Source organism: Chrysoperla carnea, chromosome 1, assembly GCF_905475395.1.
Source record: "Chrysoperla carnea chromosome 1, inChrCarn1.1, whole genome shotgun sequence".
Lineage (NCBI taxonomy): Eukaryota > Metazoa > Arthropoda > Insecta > Neuroptera > Chrysopidae > Chrysoperla > Chrysoperla carnea.
The window spans coordinates 123418980-123434760 of NC_058337.1; the positions used below are offsets into that span (position 1 = coordinate 123418980).

Here is a 15781-nt window from a genome sequence, read left to right on the forward strand (position 1 = left end):
AGTAATTTAAAAACATAAATAACGATATAAAAAACGATTATCACTTGTTTAATAAGATGACATCATAGCTATGCAGACTTGTACAGAAGTGCATCCTAAAATTGATTTGTTTTTCAACGCTCAACGCTGTCGGTAAGTTTTCTTTCTTTTAGAACAATATTACTTGTATTTTCTAAAATGGTAAGCTTATCTTTTTATATTCATCAGAAAAAAAGGGATAAGACAATAGAATATGTGTTTAAAGTAGCTATAATTTTTTTTCGTTAAAATATTTATAAAGTTTCTAGTTGTTTTTTTATGAGTAGTATACATATAAAAATTATATATAATGGCGGCGTTCGTAGTTCGTTAATTATGGTGGGTGTGGGGTAAGGACTTGGAGAAAAAAAATCATATTTAAATAATTGAGCTCATATTTATTTCTTGTACTTTGATCTATTTTGACTAGGAAATTTATAAAAATTATTCAGTCAATATTATTTGAAATATAGTTAATTAGCAGTCTTCGTTTGGTAACCATTAGGATTCTTTGATTGCCAATTCCATGTATCTTTACACATAGCATTTACATCTTTTGTGGCACTCCAATTCAATTCTTTTAGAGCAAGACTAGCATCAGCATAGCATGATGCAATATCACCTGGACGTCGGTCAACAATTTCATATGGAATATCTTTACCTGAAGCTTTTTTAAATGCTTCAACCATTTGCAGAACTGATAAACCCTTTCCCGTTCCCAAATTGTACGGTTTGAAACCTTTAAAATTATTATCACAAAACTTGTCTAAAGCTCTTACATGACCTATTGCTAAATCGTTTACATGAATGTAATCTCGTACACCAGTGCCATCTATTGTATCATAATCAGAACCATATACACTTAATTTTGCACGTCTACCAACTGCCACCTATGAATAAAAATAAATATTTAAGATGTGGTTCTGAACTGAAATTAATTTATTATTTTATTACTTGAGCAATAAAAGGCATTAAATTGTTTGGAATTCCTGAAGGATCTTCACCAATTAATCCCGATTCATGAGCACCGACAGGATTAAAATACCGTAAAGAAATTGCACTCCATTCCTTAAACAACCAAAAAATGGGTTAAAATTTTTGTTGTCATCCTTTATAACTTATAACTTACAGAATCTGAACTACATAAATCTTTCATTATTTCTTCAACAAAAAATTTTGTCTTTCCATAAGGATTTGTACAACCTTGGCCAGTAGGATGATTCTCATCTAGTGGTAATTTTTGAGGTGTACCATACACCGTTGCTGATGATGAGAAAACTAATTTTTTCACATTATTCTCAGACATTACCTCGAATAAAACACAAGAGCCACTGATATTGTTTTGATAATACTGTAATGGCTTTGCACATGATTCACCAACAGATTTCAGAGCGGCAAAATGAATGACGTAGTCTATTTTATGCTGAAAATTTGTTAATATATTAATATTTAATTTAACATTGAGCATTGCAATACGTTCTGTTTTTTTAAACTTGGAGCTACTCTTAAGTCGATAAGTAAGATATTATTCATACCATTTAGAATAGTTCCAGTTTTTATCAAATGGAACGCACTAGGTCAGTAGGAAACTTACAGTCTTAAAAACCTTATCCAAGTTATCTTTACATCGTATATCAATATTATAACTAGTTATGGATTTTCCAGTTAATTTTTCAATTCGCTTTAATGATTCCGGTTTTTCGGTTGGACTGTCTGCATATGCGTTGACTAAATTATCAATTGAAATAACATTATAATTTTGTTCTAATAATTCTACAACAGTATGTGACCCAACGTAACCAGCACCTCCCGTAACCAACACCGTTTTTCCATTTGCCATTTTTATAAAATTTAACAAGCCAAACAAAATACTAGAAGTAATTAGATATAAAATTGATTTTTTTTTCATCATGCAATCATGCGCTACTCATATAAAATACTAAAAAAATTACTCATTGCATATCAACAATGGAAAAATTGTGGAAGGAAAATTGAATAAATAACAAAATTCCCGCCAATTAGCATAAAATATTTTTTAAAATAAATGTAACATGCAATTATGGTTATGTCAAGTAAAATTTGTTTATAATTATATAAATAGTTATTCAAAGCTCTTACCTTAAAAAACAATTTTTAAATCAGTATAAAATTTTTTAGTAACTTCAAAAATTCAGGTTACTTAGAATTTTAACTTAATATATACAAAAATTTAGTTTTCACCACGAATTTTCAAACATTGATCTAATAAATTTTGCCACTTCGACAAAAAAAATCATACAAATCAAAAATATTAATTTAATGTTTTGAGTAATAAATTCTATGAATGATTTGGCATTGCATTTTTTCGTACATATTTTACAGCCGTTTTGTATTACAATTATCTTACGTTGACATGACGTAAATTATTGTGTGAACTCGAAGGGTTAGATTTTCATTAAAACTAATATGACTTAGTTAAACAGTTGATTTGATTCAAACTGAATAATGTATTTTAACATTATTTTAAAGACGTATTTTAATATGAACGCCTGTTATTCAGAATTTGACATTCATTAATTATTCTGATAACACTACTATCTTTGGTACATTTAACATTGTGATAAGCATGGATAGATAATTGAAGGACAATATTTAACTATTGCTTAGTATTTTGGTTTGACTAGAAAAATATATTAGTAGTACCTTTTGTTCGAATTGTTTATTCTTAACAATTGATTTACATCGAACATTAATAACATTAAATGTTATTTGAAGGATTCCAAGGAATGTGGAAAGTTAGGACTTAAGAATATCTTGAAGTATAAAATAAATATAATCAATAAATAAAATAAAATTTATTTTTGCGTAAATTCATTTTTATAATACAAAATATAAAAAATATCTTTTAAACTTAATTCTATTAACCCTATAAACAAAATAAATATTTAAAATCTAATAATAATAATTTGGGTCATAATTTAATACACAAATAATGAAATATCTTTATATTATTCGTTATTAGATGGTACACTTTCATTTTTAACAACAATTGCACTATCCACAAGGCCAGTACCTGTGCTTTCATCGGACAATAATTTCGATAAATCTACACCTTCAATATTAATGTTTTTTGAACTACCAGCATGAGCTAGAAACAATTCTTTTAAAAATCCTAATTCTTTTGTTAATGTTTTCACTTTTTCTTCTAGAATACTATTTTCATTTTTTAAATGTGTTACTCTTGCCAATGTTTCTTGTGTACGCATTTTCGATTTTACACGACTTCGTTTCACTGCTTGATTATTTCGATCACGTTTTTTTCGATATTCATCAGTACCATCATCTGAATCTACTGAATCTGTTGCATTCGCTGATTTTCTACCAGATCGATTATTATTATTACTTTCGTTATTTTTGGAATTTTTTCTTGGTGCCATTGTTTGATCTTTTTTATTTATTAAATGTAATAGTTAACCTCAATTTTAATATTTAAAATATGCTGTATTACTGTACTGTTAATACAATTATTTTTTATCACTCTTGTTTATTTGATAAGTAAAATATTTGAAAACAATTGTTCATGTATACAAAGTTTAACGTTTGTGTTTTGTTTTCGCAACTTAAAAAATAATGACGCAATACTAAAATTCTATGAATATATAAATTTTCCTGGTTTACATATTTTTACCTTTTTGGTTGACGTAGTTAAAGAGAAATGTATATATGTTTTTAATAGATTAAAGTAAGATAAAATATAAAAGAATTAGTCATAATAAGAATCATTTTAGTATCTAATTTAATTGGTAGATGACAGTAGTAATACAGTACTTTTGCTCTTTTGTTCTGTCAATATAATTTTTAAATTATTTAACGTCTAGTTGGGGAATGAAAATTGAAATAACTTTTTAGATTTATATAATTTATTGACAAAATAAATACAAATAAGGAACATTATATCTGGACCTGCCAGAATTAGATTAGATATATATATTTTTGCAGATTTTGCAAATAACATGCATTGATAAATATTGTTTTAAACATAAATAACAAATGAATCGTTTTTGGAAGTATTATTACATTACAAAATAAAAATCTAAAGAGGTAATAAGTCTTATTTTAGAATATTTTATCGACCACAATGATTAACTTTACAATTCACAAATAAATTTTCAAATTTAAAACACTCAAATTTGTTTTTTTTTACAAACAGTTATTGTACATACAGTTAAATATTAATTTATAATTTTATTTATTTAATACAATTTGTTCTATATACTAAATTTAATAATATTCAATAATAAATAAGTCAATATTATGGACATAGAAATGTGCAAAAATACATTTTCAAGCATAGTTCCCGCTATACTTTTTTTTTTCAATTTAATTTTAAAATATACAATTATTAAAATATTCATCATAATTATGGCACGATTTCATTTTTCTAATTAAATCTACAAATTAAAATAATCAGCGATTAATTGGCTGTTTTAATCACAGATTATACAATTATTTTTAATAAATACATCTAAAATACAATAACTAACAAATATACATAATACAGTTTATTGTTTAAATGATAGTTATGAAATTAAATTATAGTACACAATTTCGAATTTACATTTAAATACAATATTTTAATTTATAAATACTTTTCAGAAAAAACAATGAAAAGTGATTCTTTAAATTAATTTTTTTACAATAGTGGGTAGCTGTAAGGTTAGTTGACTATGAAATGCCAAACAAAATCACCAATGAATAAATTTTTGTGTCATTTGTTTTGGAAATAGTAAAAGTTAAATCGAGACCTCTGAATCCTCCCGAAAAAATCTCTCGGAATGAAATTCCTACAAAAACTATTCGAGAAACTTTAGCAAACTTATTTGACTTGGTCTAGATCAAGTCTGGTAACATGATTTAGAAAAGTATCAGTACTTTGGAAGCATAACATTACGAGATTCAAATCTTTGTTGAGAGACACAAAAGTTCAGAGTTACTAAGAAACCGAAGAGCCATTAGAGCGATTGGAATAATTTCGAAAAAAAGATGTGTTTTCATGGAGCGTCTTTATGATAGATAACAAGTCATCGTTCGAGGCCTATAAGGTGAAAAGAAATGCTGAAGCAGATGCACCGACAAGGAAAGAAACGAACAACGATATCATGGAGAAATTCTTATTTTGATGAAACAGAAAAAGGTATAGTTAAACTGCTAGAATTTCTGTATATATCTAATACTAACGCACGAGATGTGTTTATAACCCATGAAGGAACTTGCATGCAAAACCACCGGAATAAACAAAAAACTGTACAACCGGACAATCAAAGAAATTGACAATTACACATCACATATTATTCAGAGAATACAAATAGGAGGAGAAAACGATTGAACATCTTGTTGAAAGCGAAAGGAAGGTCTAGAGATAAAAGAAATTATGGGCTCGTGAACATAAGGAAATTCTAATATGTCATGATTGTGGATTCTTGAGAATAAGGATAACACAATGTGTCATTGATATCTGAGTAATAAATAAGCCCACAGCGCCACCTATTTGTTCTTCTAAGTAATGTTGGTTCGCCTAAGAAATAAACTAATTTTACGAAAAGCCACTAAGTATAATGTATTAAATTTTTTCTACTTCTGTGAAACTACTATTTTTCTTCTGCAATATTTTCTATTCGACAAATACCTCAATCAAGTAAAAATGTCTATTATTAGCTCGAAGTTTTCCACTTAGAGTTATTCATTGGAAATTTCGTTCGAGATAAAAATGTAACGGCTCTCCACTACAATATCTATCTTAAATTACTTTATTTCGCTTAAATATTATATAAATAGTTTTCTATTGTCATTAGTATTGATTTATAGTACGTATTTAATTAATTAACACTTTTATTATATATTTACTTTTAAAGAATTATATACTTATTTAAACATATAACCAATGTCTGCATTTAAATCTTGAACAATATTTTGTTTCTCTTAATTGTTCATGTTCTTCAACTGGTGTAATATTAAATGCAAAACGTTCTTTTAACGTTCCTGGTGTTTTTACTAATTGTATTATCATCACAATCGGTATCATTAATATACTGGATAATGCTAAACACCATCCAACCCATTCAGCCCAATCTGGATATTTATATTCGTTGTATTGTAATTTTTCATGATATATTAGACCAAACATAACAACGCCCTAAATAAAAAAAATTTATTAAAGATTTAAGACGGACGAATTGATTTTTGGATATATTGTGCTGTTTGTGAAAAAAGAGTTCTCGCGCGAGCCCCTTATTGCTCCACCACTGATTTATAATGTCTAGGAAGTTCAATGATGAACCGAGAACTATACATATATAAGTTGACGACTAAAAATGTAACCTCATGATGACGCTTGACGCTGGCTTTGAGGGTCAAATTAGGTTCCACCTAGCTGAAATAAAATTGATATATTTCCAGCGTCAAGCGCCAGCGTAAAATTATAAAATGAGCGTCAAATAAGTTTATTAATATTGAAAGTCGATATCTCGAGATATACATACTAAAAGTAATTTCCTAACCCCATTTTAAATTAAAAACGTGGTGATAAATAAAATGGCTGGTGAATGTAATTATCAACTGTGGGTTTTTAGCGCCAAAAAAATAATTCGTGAAGCTCAAATAAAAAAATTAGTTCGGTGTAAAAGAATTATATATTCTCTGAAGGGATTTATTCGATAGGTAAATATACATTTATTTAGCCAGCATGGTCAAAATCAATTCCAAGAATACAAAGCTGAACTATGTTTAGCTTTTTACCACGTGACGCTGTTTGGCGAAGTTTTTTCCAGATGGCAGCATGGGAACTCAGCGTCAAATGTTAGCATGAATATACTTCTTAATTTATATTCATTTTAAGTTCATGATAATTTAAACAAAATTGGATTGGAAGGTATTGACGAGAAGGAAATATATTCTTTTTAAGAGGATATAAAAGTGAGCTTACGATGATAAACGTTGGACTTATAAATTTCCAACATATTCGCCAATAGAGTCCTGGTTTTGATCCAATCATTAAGTGGACATCTTGTGAAAATTTTTCCAAACCTAGAAAAATAAAAATTTGTTGTTTATTCGACGATTTTTTTGAATGGTATGAGAGTAATAATTAGTACCATAAAACCATGAAACTGCAATAGCTTCAAATAATGCTGAACATAACAATGAAATACCCGCTGAATATGTATCAAATAAATGAAACATGTAAATACCACCCTGAAAATTTCGAAATCATTAGAATAAAAAATCGCAAAACTAATCTTTACATGGTATATTTACACCTCTAAAGGATTTATTCATTCTAAGTAGCTTAAGCTATTGCTGTTGTATTTCAAAAATGGCAATGCAAAAGATAAATGGCTAAGAGTGGTGAAGCACTAAGAATATAATACCATTCTCTATCATTTGGCAAGAAATAGACTTAGAATGTTTGTAACTCAGTCAGTGAATCGTCGTGTGGCCGACGTGAAGCATAGAGACCCCCTAACAGATACTACCTCAGAAAGTATAATAGATTAAGATAAAGATTTTTTGGATGAGAGAAGAACAGTCTAAAGCTGACTAGATTCTGTTAGGGGACGCATTTGAACAGTGAGTGGGTTTTATTATGACACTGCAGCAAACAGAAGAAAATTGTAAATTACCGTTAATATTTTCAAGATTATAACCTAAATGACCCAATTGAGTAAATCTTATTTAAATAATCGTTCAAAAATTTTGGCTTTCAATTTGAAGAGGACAATGCTTACTGAGACCGCAAAGCTACGTGAATTATTGTAGATTTGGCTGATACTTTTATATTTATATGTATATAATAAACAAAATGGCGAATTTGTAAAACATTTATAGAATATTATTTAAAAAGAATGCTCGTTAATTCAATTGATTAATAAAATAATTAATACATACCGGTGTAACATTAATTAATGCAACACAAAATGAGACAAATGCTACAGATGCAGTGAAAATTTCTCTTGCATATTTTCGATTATGGAAAAAATCATGAAATTCATCCATTAAACCGGTGATGACACATTCCATTCCACCCATCTAATAACAAATAATAATAATTTAAGCCTGAACTGTTATGAATTCTGAATTTATACATACCGCTGAATCTAATCCAAGCATAATTAACATGAAAAAGAATAACATCGCCCAGAAATTACTACCAGGCAACGTTGCTACAGCTTCTGGATATACTTGAAATACTAACCCAGGTCCTTTAAAATTTTGATTAGAATTAATATGTGTTTATAATGAACATTTCAAATGATATTTTTACCTTCTGTCGCAACTGTGCTTATGTGTACGCCTTGTTTATATGACATAAACCCTAGGTACGTAAATATCACAAAACCGGAAAAGAAACTTGTAAAACAATTAACAATCGTTGTAACAATACAATCTCTGAAAAAGTATAAACAATAATTTATGGAAATAATTTGAGATTGGCTCTAAAATATAGAATTTAGTTTTTTACCTAAAACAGTTATTATGAAACGTGTTGTAACTAGCATACGATAAATGAACACCAAATCCAGCACCCACAGAGTAAAAAATTTGAACAGCTGCATCCACCCAAACCTGGGGAAAATGTTGTATTTAACAACACAGCATTCTACGCTTTCAAATTTAAATGATGGGTGTTAGCGACTTACTTGTGTATCACTCAAACGAGATAATTCTGGTTGTAAATAATATTTTATTCCAGACATTGCACCGGGTAACATTAATCCACGTACTAACAATATACTTAACACTACGTATGGCATTGTGGCCGTTGCCCATACCACTTTACCTACAAAAATGGATTGCTTTTTTACGAATATACATATCACTGCGCTCGCAAAGGGGACCTTTTGCACTAGGATGCCTTTCGACCTTGGCTTCATGTCACAGAAAAACATTAAATAAGGTGAATTCTAAAATTGAAGTAGGTCCGAATGCATAAAAACGAATCGTTCTAGCGTGTACATAAAAGTAAGGAGGATAGTTTTGGGAGTGTTCACTTCGAGAGAGGAGAGTTGCAGCGGAGAATTAAAAAAAGAACTTACCACTTGATTTGACTCCTTTAAATAACGACAAATATAACATACAATATACAAAAAATACACATAAAACAAGTTGCCATTTTGGATAACCCATTTCATGTAGACCATCGGACCATTGCATTTCAAGTACAGCTCGGCTAAAAATATATTAAATGCAAATTTTAAATTAATTTAAATTAGAAATGGTGTAAAAGTATAATTATTTGTAAAACCTTACTGAAAGAATTCACTAGCTGGTGTATATTTATTTACATGTGACGCTAATTCTGGAACACCAGCAATTTCATGCGTTGATTTGTTCATTACATTACTGTCCCAACATTGCTGAGTATTCCAGCTGTTATTACAGTGTATCCATGGTAAATCGTATTGCGTACTGGATACCAGGAAATATAATGCCCAACCTAAAAGATATCAAAATTTTGGGAAATCATTGTTATATTTTTCCTTTAATTTAATTTCTAAATGGCTCACGAATAAATTAGCCAGAAAAGGTGACAGTGGATTGCCCATAGAAGTACTTTAAGATTGTTTGTAATAGACAATTCGCGAAAAAGAACATAAAAGCGATGTCAAGAATCCGAATCGAAAAATCTTGCATTAAGGGCCTTGTTTTAAGTAGGGAATACAAAATTATACTAGCAAAGTTAGTTAAATCTGTTAGGTATCGCAATAGCTTAGGTGCTTACGGAAGCATTTTAATCTAGGACGCGGGCAATTAGATTATCAACTGTAATAAAGTCCTATACCTGACTCTCAATTGATAAAATGGACATCTGTTAAAAGTAAAGCCATAAAACATTTCGCCAGTTATAGCGAAGACACACCCATTTCACAAACGGTATCAAACTTTAAACCTTCACAACTCACAGATATAAATTACGGTCAATTTTGTGATAATATTTGTATTTTATTTTTAAGTGTTACTGTGATTTGTTGGTAATGTTTAAAATAATTTACCTTTAACTATGTAAAAAATGTTTGTAATGTGTTATATAAATAAATTTAGCTACTGACGATGGTTGCGTTGCAATCGAAATATCGATATTTAGCGAAATGTAAGTCTGTTGTATGTTTTTTTAATTATATTTTTTAAATAAAATTGCTTAATATACAATTTTATTTCGAGTATCGTGGTACTTATTTCAATAACTAGTATATTACGGTTTATCGTTATGATAAAAGTAAAATTTTTGCTTACCAATTATTACATTATAATAAAAAGATACATAAAATGCTACTAAAACTGCACAAAATCCCACTCCTAAAAAGAATAATGATTTAAACGATTGTAGTATATTTGAAAACCTATTAATTTGTAGCCTACCTTTAAATAACGGACATATTCTCCATACACTAATTGGTCCTTGTCGATTAAATTGTCCCAATATTAATTCCATATAAAATAATGGTACAGCACCAAATACTAACATTAATGTGTACGGAATTAAAAATGCACCACCACCATTTTTATAACATAAATATGGGAAACGCCATACATTGGCTAAATCAACAGCAAAGCCAATAATTGATAATAAAAAATCCGCATTTGTACCCCATGTTTCACGATTATCATTAATATTATCATGTGATTTTGTAGTACTTTTCATTTGTTTTTTACTATCACCCGTTGTTGTACAATGTGATTCATAATTACTTTGTATTACACCATCTTCTAATGTTTCAACAGAACTTTGATTATATAGTTGATTCGAGTCAATTGATGCTTTTGATGATGAGGTTGTTGTTGTACATATTACTAAATCGCCTGTTGTTGAATCAGCTATTTGTACTTGAAGGTTTTCTAAACAAAAAAATTATCAAGTGTTAAAAGTCGTACAGAAGTCGTCGATAACTTGTAAAATGTGTACCATAGTATTTTTGTTCAGCTTTTTTAATAATTATCTTTATACATATAATCGTTGGTGCGTCTGTTTGTAATCGTGTAACTTCTGCCGAATTTGATCGATTGAGATCATATTCACGCAATAAATTTGCTTGTTCGAGATGATTGTTCATGGCTATGCAAGTATTGGATAGGTGAACCTAAAGACCTGCCCAGCGAAGCAGTTAGGTATCATCTAGTATATTTATTAATTATAACAAATAAATAACATTTCACTAACAAATATAAAACTGCAAATGTCCTTATATAGTGCATAATAATTAATCTAAACATCACTAGTACACCGAAAGCTTAGATTTCACTTCAATATAAGGACTTATATTGCGTAATAGCTATAAACAAAAATCACTTTGTATTTAATAGATAGAACGTATGTATCTTTTATGTTTGTTTTGTTAAATAGCAATATTAATTTCCATACGAAAATAGCTATCAGTTATTTTATTTTACGCTTTTCACTTTACATTGAAAACGAACCAACCCTAAATTTGTAAAACTATATGTTTAGCGTGTCACTGTATGCGAAATTTTGTATATCACTTATGTTAGCATCTACACATTTCAATGGACGCACTACATAAAATTCTTTCTTCACGTGTAAAAAAACACTATTGGAAACTTAATATGATCGGTAATCGATATAAGAGAAGTTTCAACCACATGTCTCCATTTGAATGATAGATTTACTTGTATTTCCAATTTTTAGGGATCCGTACCCAAAAGGTGCAAACAGAATCATGTTTTTGGGAGCAATAACATTTTTGATTGTAGATAGGTTATAAATAACAACGTTAAAATTTCAACTGTAGAACAGCCTAGTAATCCTTTCTCGGGATAGCGGGTTTTGTAGGAAGGAAAACCGGGAAGAGTAGATTCAGTATTTTCTGAAGGTTTTTAAGTCGCTGATTAGGAATATGTGCGTCGATTTTACCTAAAGTGGTGCAAACAGAAGTTATTAACATTTTAATTGTTAACTTAGTTTACTCATCCGAATATGGCGAAGCTCCCTATCCGCTTCTTCTCTACCCGCATCTCCGGATATGGACTATAGCTCTCCCAAATGAAATAACTTGGTATTAGGGCAAATTTAACTTTAATTGCCAATATTTAGCTGTACCATCTGTGCTAGAACGTTGTATAGACTTTTTAAGAATACCTTGTAATAAAAACGTTTGGGGCCGTTCATAAACTACGTAAAGCTAAATTTCCTATAGTACACAGACATTGATATTTTAAACTCGTTAAACTCCTAAATATTATCTAATATAATAAATGGGAACTCTAGGATATTTCGAATTAAATTTGAATTTTGCCCCAAATTCCTAGGTCAATTTTTGTATTATATAAATATGTATTTCGACTAGCAAGTGGTCATCATCAGTATGAATTAGCTAATTGTAACTACCCTTATTGTGTATGCTAATATAGTGACGATCTGTAATGAACTACTAGACAATCCCCCTAGAACGTATTTTCCGAACGACACTTTTTGAACGTAATAATATTATGTTAGAAATTAATACGTACTTTTCTGAATTTGATTTGATGATGGCTGTGAACAATACGTTAATACTAAATTTGATATAGGCGGTGGACTAGATTTGTTATTCTGCGTTCTACCTGAAAATATAAAAAATAATTATTATAATCTTCGGTTTGTGTCGGAGTTTTACTTTCGTATTTATATTAATATATTACAACAATGTTGTGAAAAAATAATGATAGTAGGTACTTAATCCTTAAGTACGCAACATGAAAGTTGTTTCATTACTAATTTCTTTCGTAAAATGTAAGGTTTAGGGTTAAAATTCAAGTTTGGTATCTATACAAATAAAATTTTATTGATCAAACTTGGTTAAATGATTGTTAAACGAAGAAGGAAAAATAAGCAATTCTTTCTATCTAAGATTTAGAAAATTTTTGTGTGTGACAACTCCTCCATATAATATCTGGTATTTGTGAGTTCACTATTTTTATACTTTGTATATATGTAATATATATCAAGGTATACTAAGTTTAGTCCCAAGTTTGTAACGCCTAAAAATATTGATGCTACGAATAAAGTAGTATCTACAGGTGTTCATAAAATCACGTAAATAGTCCATTCCTGGTTGTCCGTCTGCCCGTCTGTACATCTGTCGGACAAAACGATAACTAAAAAACGAAAAAAATATAAAGCTGACATTATTACATCGTGCTCAGGATGTAAAAAGTGAGATCGAGTTCGTAAATGAGCAACATAGGTTAATTTATATCTTAGAAACTCTGCATCCAATCATTAAATTAACCCGATTTTTATACTTTTTGGATCAAAATTACCACATCCACCAAGTTTCATCAAATTCCAAACAAAATTTTTTTTTGCGTTTTTCTCGATTTTTTCAAAGGGGTACCCTTAAAAAATCGAAAAATTTTTTTATCTCCAATTTCGATAAAACTTAGTATATAAGGTAATTTTGGCCCAAAAAGTACAAAAATCGGGTGTATTTGATGACTGGTCGAATAGTTTTTGAGATATGGACTAAAATCGATCTAAATATTGCAACATCTCAGCATTTCTGTTCTAATACATCGGTAGCCATTGTGAAGGTTAAATTAATATCCCGCCAATGAGGTTATATCAGATGATATCGAATTTAGAAAAATTGTTAGTTTACAAGAATACAGGTATAGACATAACATAGATCGACGCATTTCAACTTGACATTCACAAAATTTACGTCAATAATAATTAACGTAAACGTGAGATGTTAATGAAAACACAACTATCAAGCTAAAATATAATTTGAAAATTTATAATTAAAATGTAAATAATTAAATAGTTAACACTTTACACTAAGTGGAATAAGAAGTATCATAGATATATATATATTATCTTACACAGGTAAAATATATAGAGCTCTGAAGTTAAATGGCCCCGTAAGGTGTATTATTTTATATGGAAGAAGTATGTACCGGTAAGTATTTAATAAGGCTAGATGATGGGTAGTATATCAGTGCTTATATAAGTATTTTGTTCATACCAAATTTACTTAACCAGTTAATTAATTACAAACTCAATTAGTCACGGAAATATTATTATTTATGTATATGAAAACTTATGCACATATACTAAAATTTTCAATTTGTTTTTGTTTTTTTTGGATAATTTAAAATTGTTATTATGTTTTCATAAAATTTTATTAAAATAGACATTCTTTATTTCAACAATAGGGTATTCTACTATTTTTGAAAAAGTACTTCAAAATGTTGATTTTGCTAATAAAAAGCCACCAAAGATTCATCAAATACACACGCTTTCTTGCCTAAAACTAGAAATTAAATTTTAAACCTTTTTTAAACTGTCAAAAACGCGGGCATCCAATTTGATGACGTAATATCGGTATCATTATACGACATAACACAAATAAGTTTGACAGATATATTCATAGACATCTGATTATAATAAATATAAGTACTTATTATCTATGGATATATTATACCCAGCTGTCTACACTGAACTAACTGATGGTCTATGGCTCATATCGCTATGATATCACAGCAGGACTTGCCAGCGTTTTAGGTCACGTGATATACAGTTTAAAAATTACGATTTTAAATTTTAATATTTTAAAAGATAAATGTGCTTTTATGACTCGAAATCAGAATATTTAAGTATATTTTTACATAAATTTTAACTTTTTTCAAATTTCATAATTTATTTTTGACCTACGATAATACCCTATTGAAACATTATAAATGTAATACCTTGTTAGGTTGAGATACCTTGAATGGTTAAAAGTCATGTAAAGGACCTCGCAAGGTCAGATAGGAAAATGAATTTCTGCGAAAAACATCTGTAATATAAAAATGACGCGCTGAATGTGTTGCTAAGCGCAAATCTCGAGAGAAGCTGAACCGATTTGACTAATTCGTTTTTTACAATATTCCTTGAAGTACTGAAAAAGTCTAAAAACAACACTGTTCTATATTCCCATACAGAAGATTCGTAATAATAATTAAAAGTCAATTTGAACTTTAATACCATACCATAAAGTTTAAGTGTTAGTAGAGGGGTTCCGGGAAAGCAAAACAATTGAGTGACGTTAGTATCGTATAAATATTAAGGTCAGTATTTATTAATATTTATACTATTGTAACATTACTCAAAAACAAATTGTCTACCTGGCGCGTAAACAAGCAGAGCAGATGGTTTTCCTACACAGAAACAGGCAACATACAATTGACAATGCGAGAAACATGGGTTTTCTAGATTAATACCACAAACACTTAATGACTGTATTATCCACCATAGGCAAACTAGTCGCTTTAACTTGTTGTAATGATATTTGTAATGATACTTATGAATTTCACATCAATGATGTTAAGGGAAGTACATTTGATAGTTCTAGACGTACCGTCGGAAAAACACATACATCGGCAATTTTAGATAATTATATCTGCAAAACAATGTTTTACATTTCCCAGAAAAATATTAAAAAATTCGGAAAAAGTGAGTAATATCACACTTTTCATCACAGTTCTTTGTGTTTAAACTGACAATAAAGGAATACCTTTTTTCCACTTTTAATTCGTATACTTACATCTACCTCTATGTCTTATATAATGGAAAAAAATTCTTTACTTTTCCAATGTCTTTTCTTCTTTTATGTTTTACCTGTTACTTTGAACTTAAACGGAATAAATAAATGAAAAAGTTCGCTGTTTGTAATCATTTTTAGTCAGTTCGTTTATAGTATACAGCAATGATATACGTTGTACTTTGTATGGCCGGTTGTGTAGTAAAAAT

General features: G+C 29.1%; 3 protein-coding genes across 3 annotated transcripts in view; all 3 read right to left on the minus strand.

Moving 5' to 3' along the window:
- Window positions 1–395: 395 nt before the first annotated feature.
- LOC123298291 (UDP-glucose 4-epimerase) lies at window positions 396–2262 on the minus strand. Its single transcript, XM_044880255.1, has 5 exons — window positions 2137–2262; window positions 1613–1889; window positions 1148–1441; window positions 973–1086; window positions 396–908 (listed from the first exon to the last, which is right to left on the minus strand). The coding sequence occupies exons 2-5, from the start codon at window positions 1856–1858 to the stop codon at window positions 492–494; spliced, it is 1071 nt and encodes a 356-aa protein (XP_044736190.1). The 5' UTR covers window positions 1859–1889; window positions 2137–2262; the 3' UTR covers window positions 396–491.
- A 665-nt stretch (window positions 2263–2927) lies between these two features.
- On the minus strand, window positions 2928–3501 carry LOC123298403 (CCAAT/enhancer-binding protein gamma). Its single transcript, XM_044880400.1, has one exon. It carries the CDS (start codon window positions 3432–3434, stop codon window positions 3006–3008), a length of 429 nt encoding a protein of 142 aa, XP_044736335.1. The 5' UTR covers window positions 3435–3501; the 3' UTR covers window positions 2928–3005.
- A 2422-nt stretch (window positions 3502–5923) lies between these two features.
- Window positions 5924–15781, minus strand: part of LOC123294155 (sodium-dependent noradrenaline transporter-like) — a 39303-nt gene continuing 29445 nt past the window's right edge. Inside the window, exons 2-14 of the mRNA XM_044875261.1 lie at window positions 12520–12612; window positions 10414–10890; window positions 10288–10350; window positions 9304–9490; window positions 9090–9223; window positions 8694–8833; window positions 8516–8619; window positions 8318–8442; window positions 8143–8255; window positions 7942–8082; window positions 7149–7248; window positions 6980–7080; window positions 5924–6190 (exon numbers count right to left, since the gene is read on the minus strand). Coding sequence (XP_044731196.1) covers window positions 5924–6190; window positions 6980–7080; window positions 7149–7248; window positions 7942–8082; window positions 8143–8255; window positions 8318–8442; window positions 8516–8619; window positions 8694–8833; window positions 9090–9223; window positions 9304–9490; window positions 10288–10350; window positions 10414–10890; window positions 12520–12612 — 2045 coding nt within the window. The remainder of the gene's footprint in view (window positions 6191–6979; window positions 7081–7148; window positions 7249–7941; window positions 8083–8142; window positions 8256–8317; window positions 8443–8515; window positions 8620–8693; window positions 8834–9089; window positions 9224–9303; window positions 9491–10287; window positions 10351–10413; window positions 10891–12519; window positions 12613–15781) is intronic.

Coding starts and splice junctions, on each gene's coding strand:
- LOC123298291 (XM_044880255.1), bottom strand. CDS start 1,858: ATGGCAAATGGAAAAACGGTGTTGGTTACGGGAGGTGCTGGTTACGTT. Junction 1,442..1,612: donor TGGATAAGGTTTTTAAGACT/GTAAGTTTCCTA, acceptor ACAAATTTTCAG/CATAAAATAGACTACGTCAT. Junction 1,087..1,147: donor ATTTATGTAGTTCAGATTCT/GTAAGTTATAAG, acceptor TGGTTGTTTAAG/GAATGGAGTGCAATTTCTTT.
- LOC123298403 (XM_044880400.1), bottom strand. CDS start 3,434: ATGGCACCAAGAAAAAATTCCAAAAATAACGAAAGTAATAATAATAAT.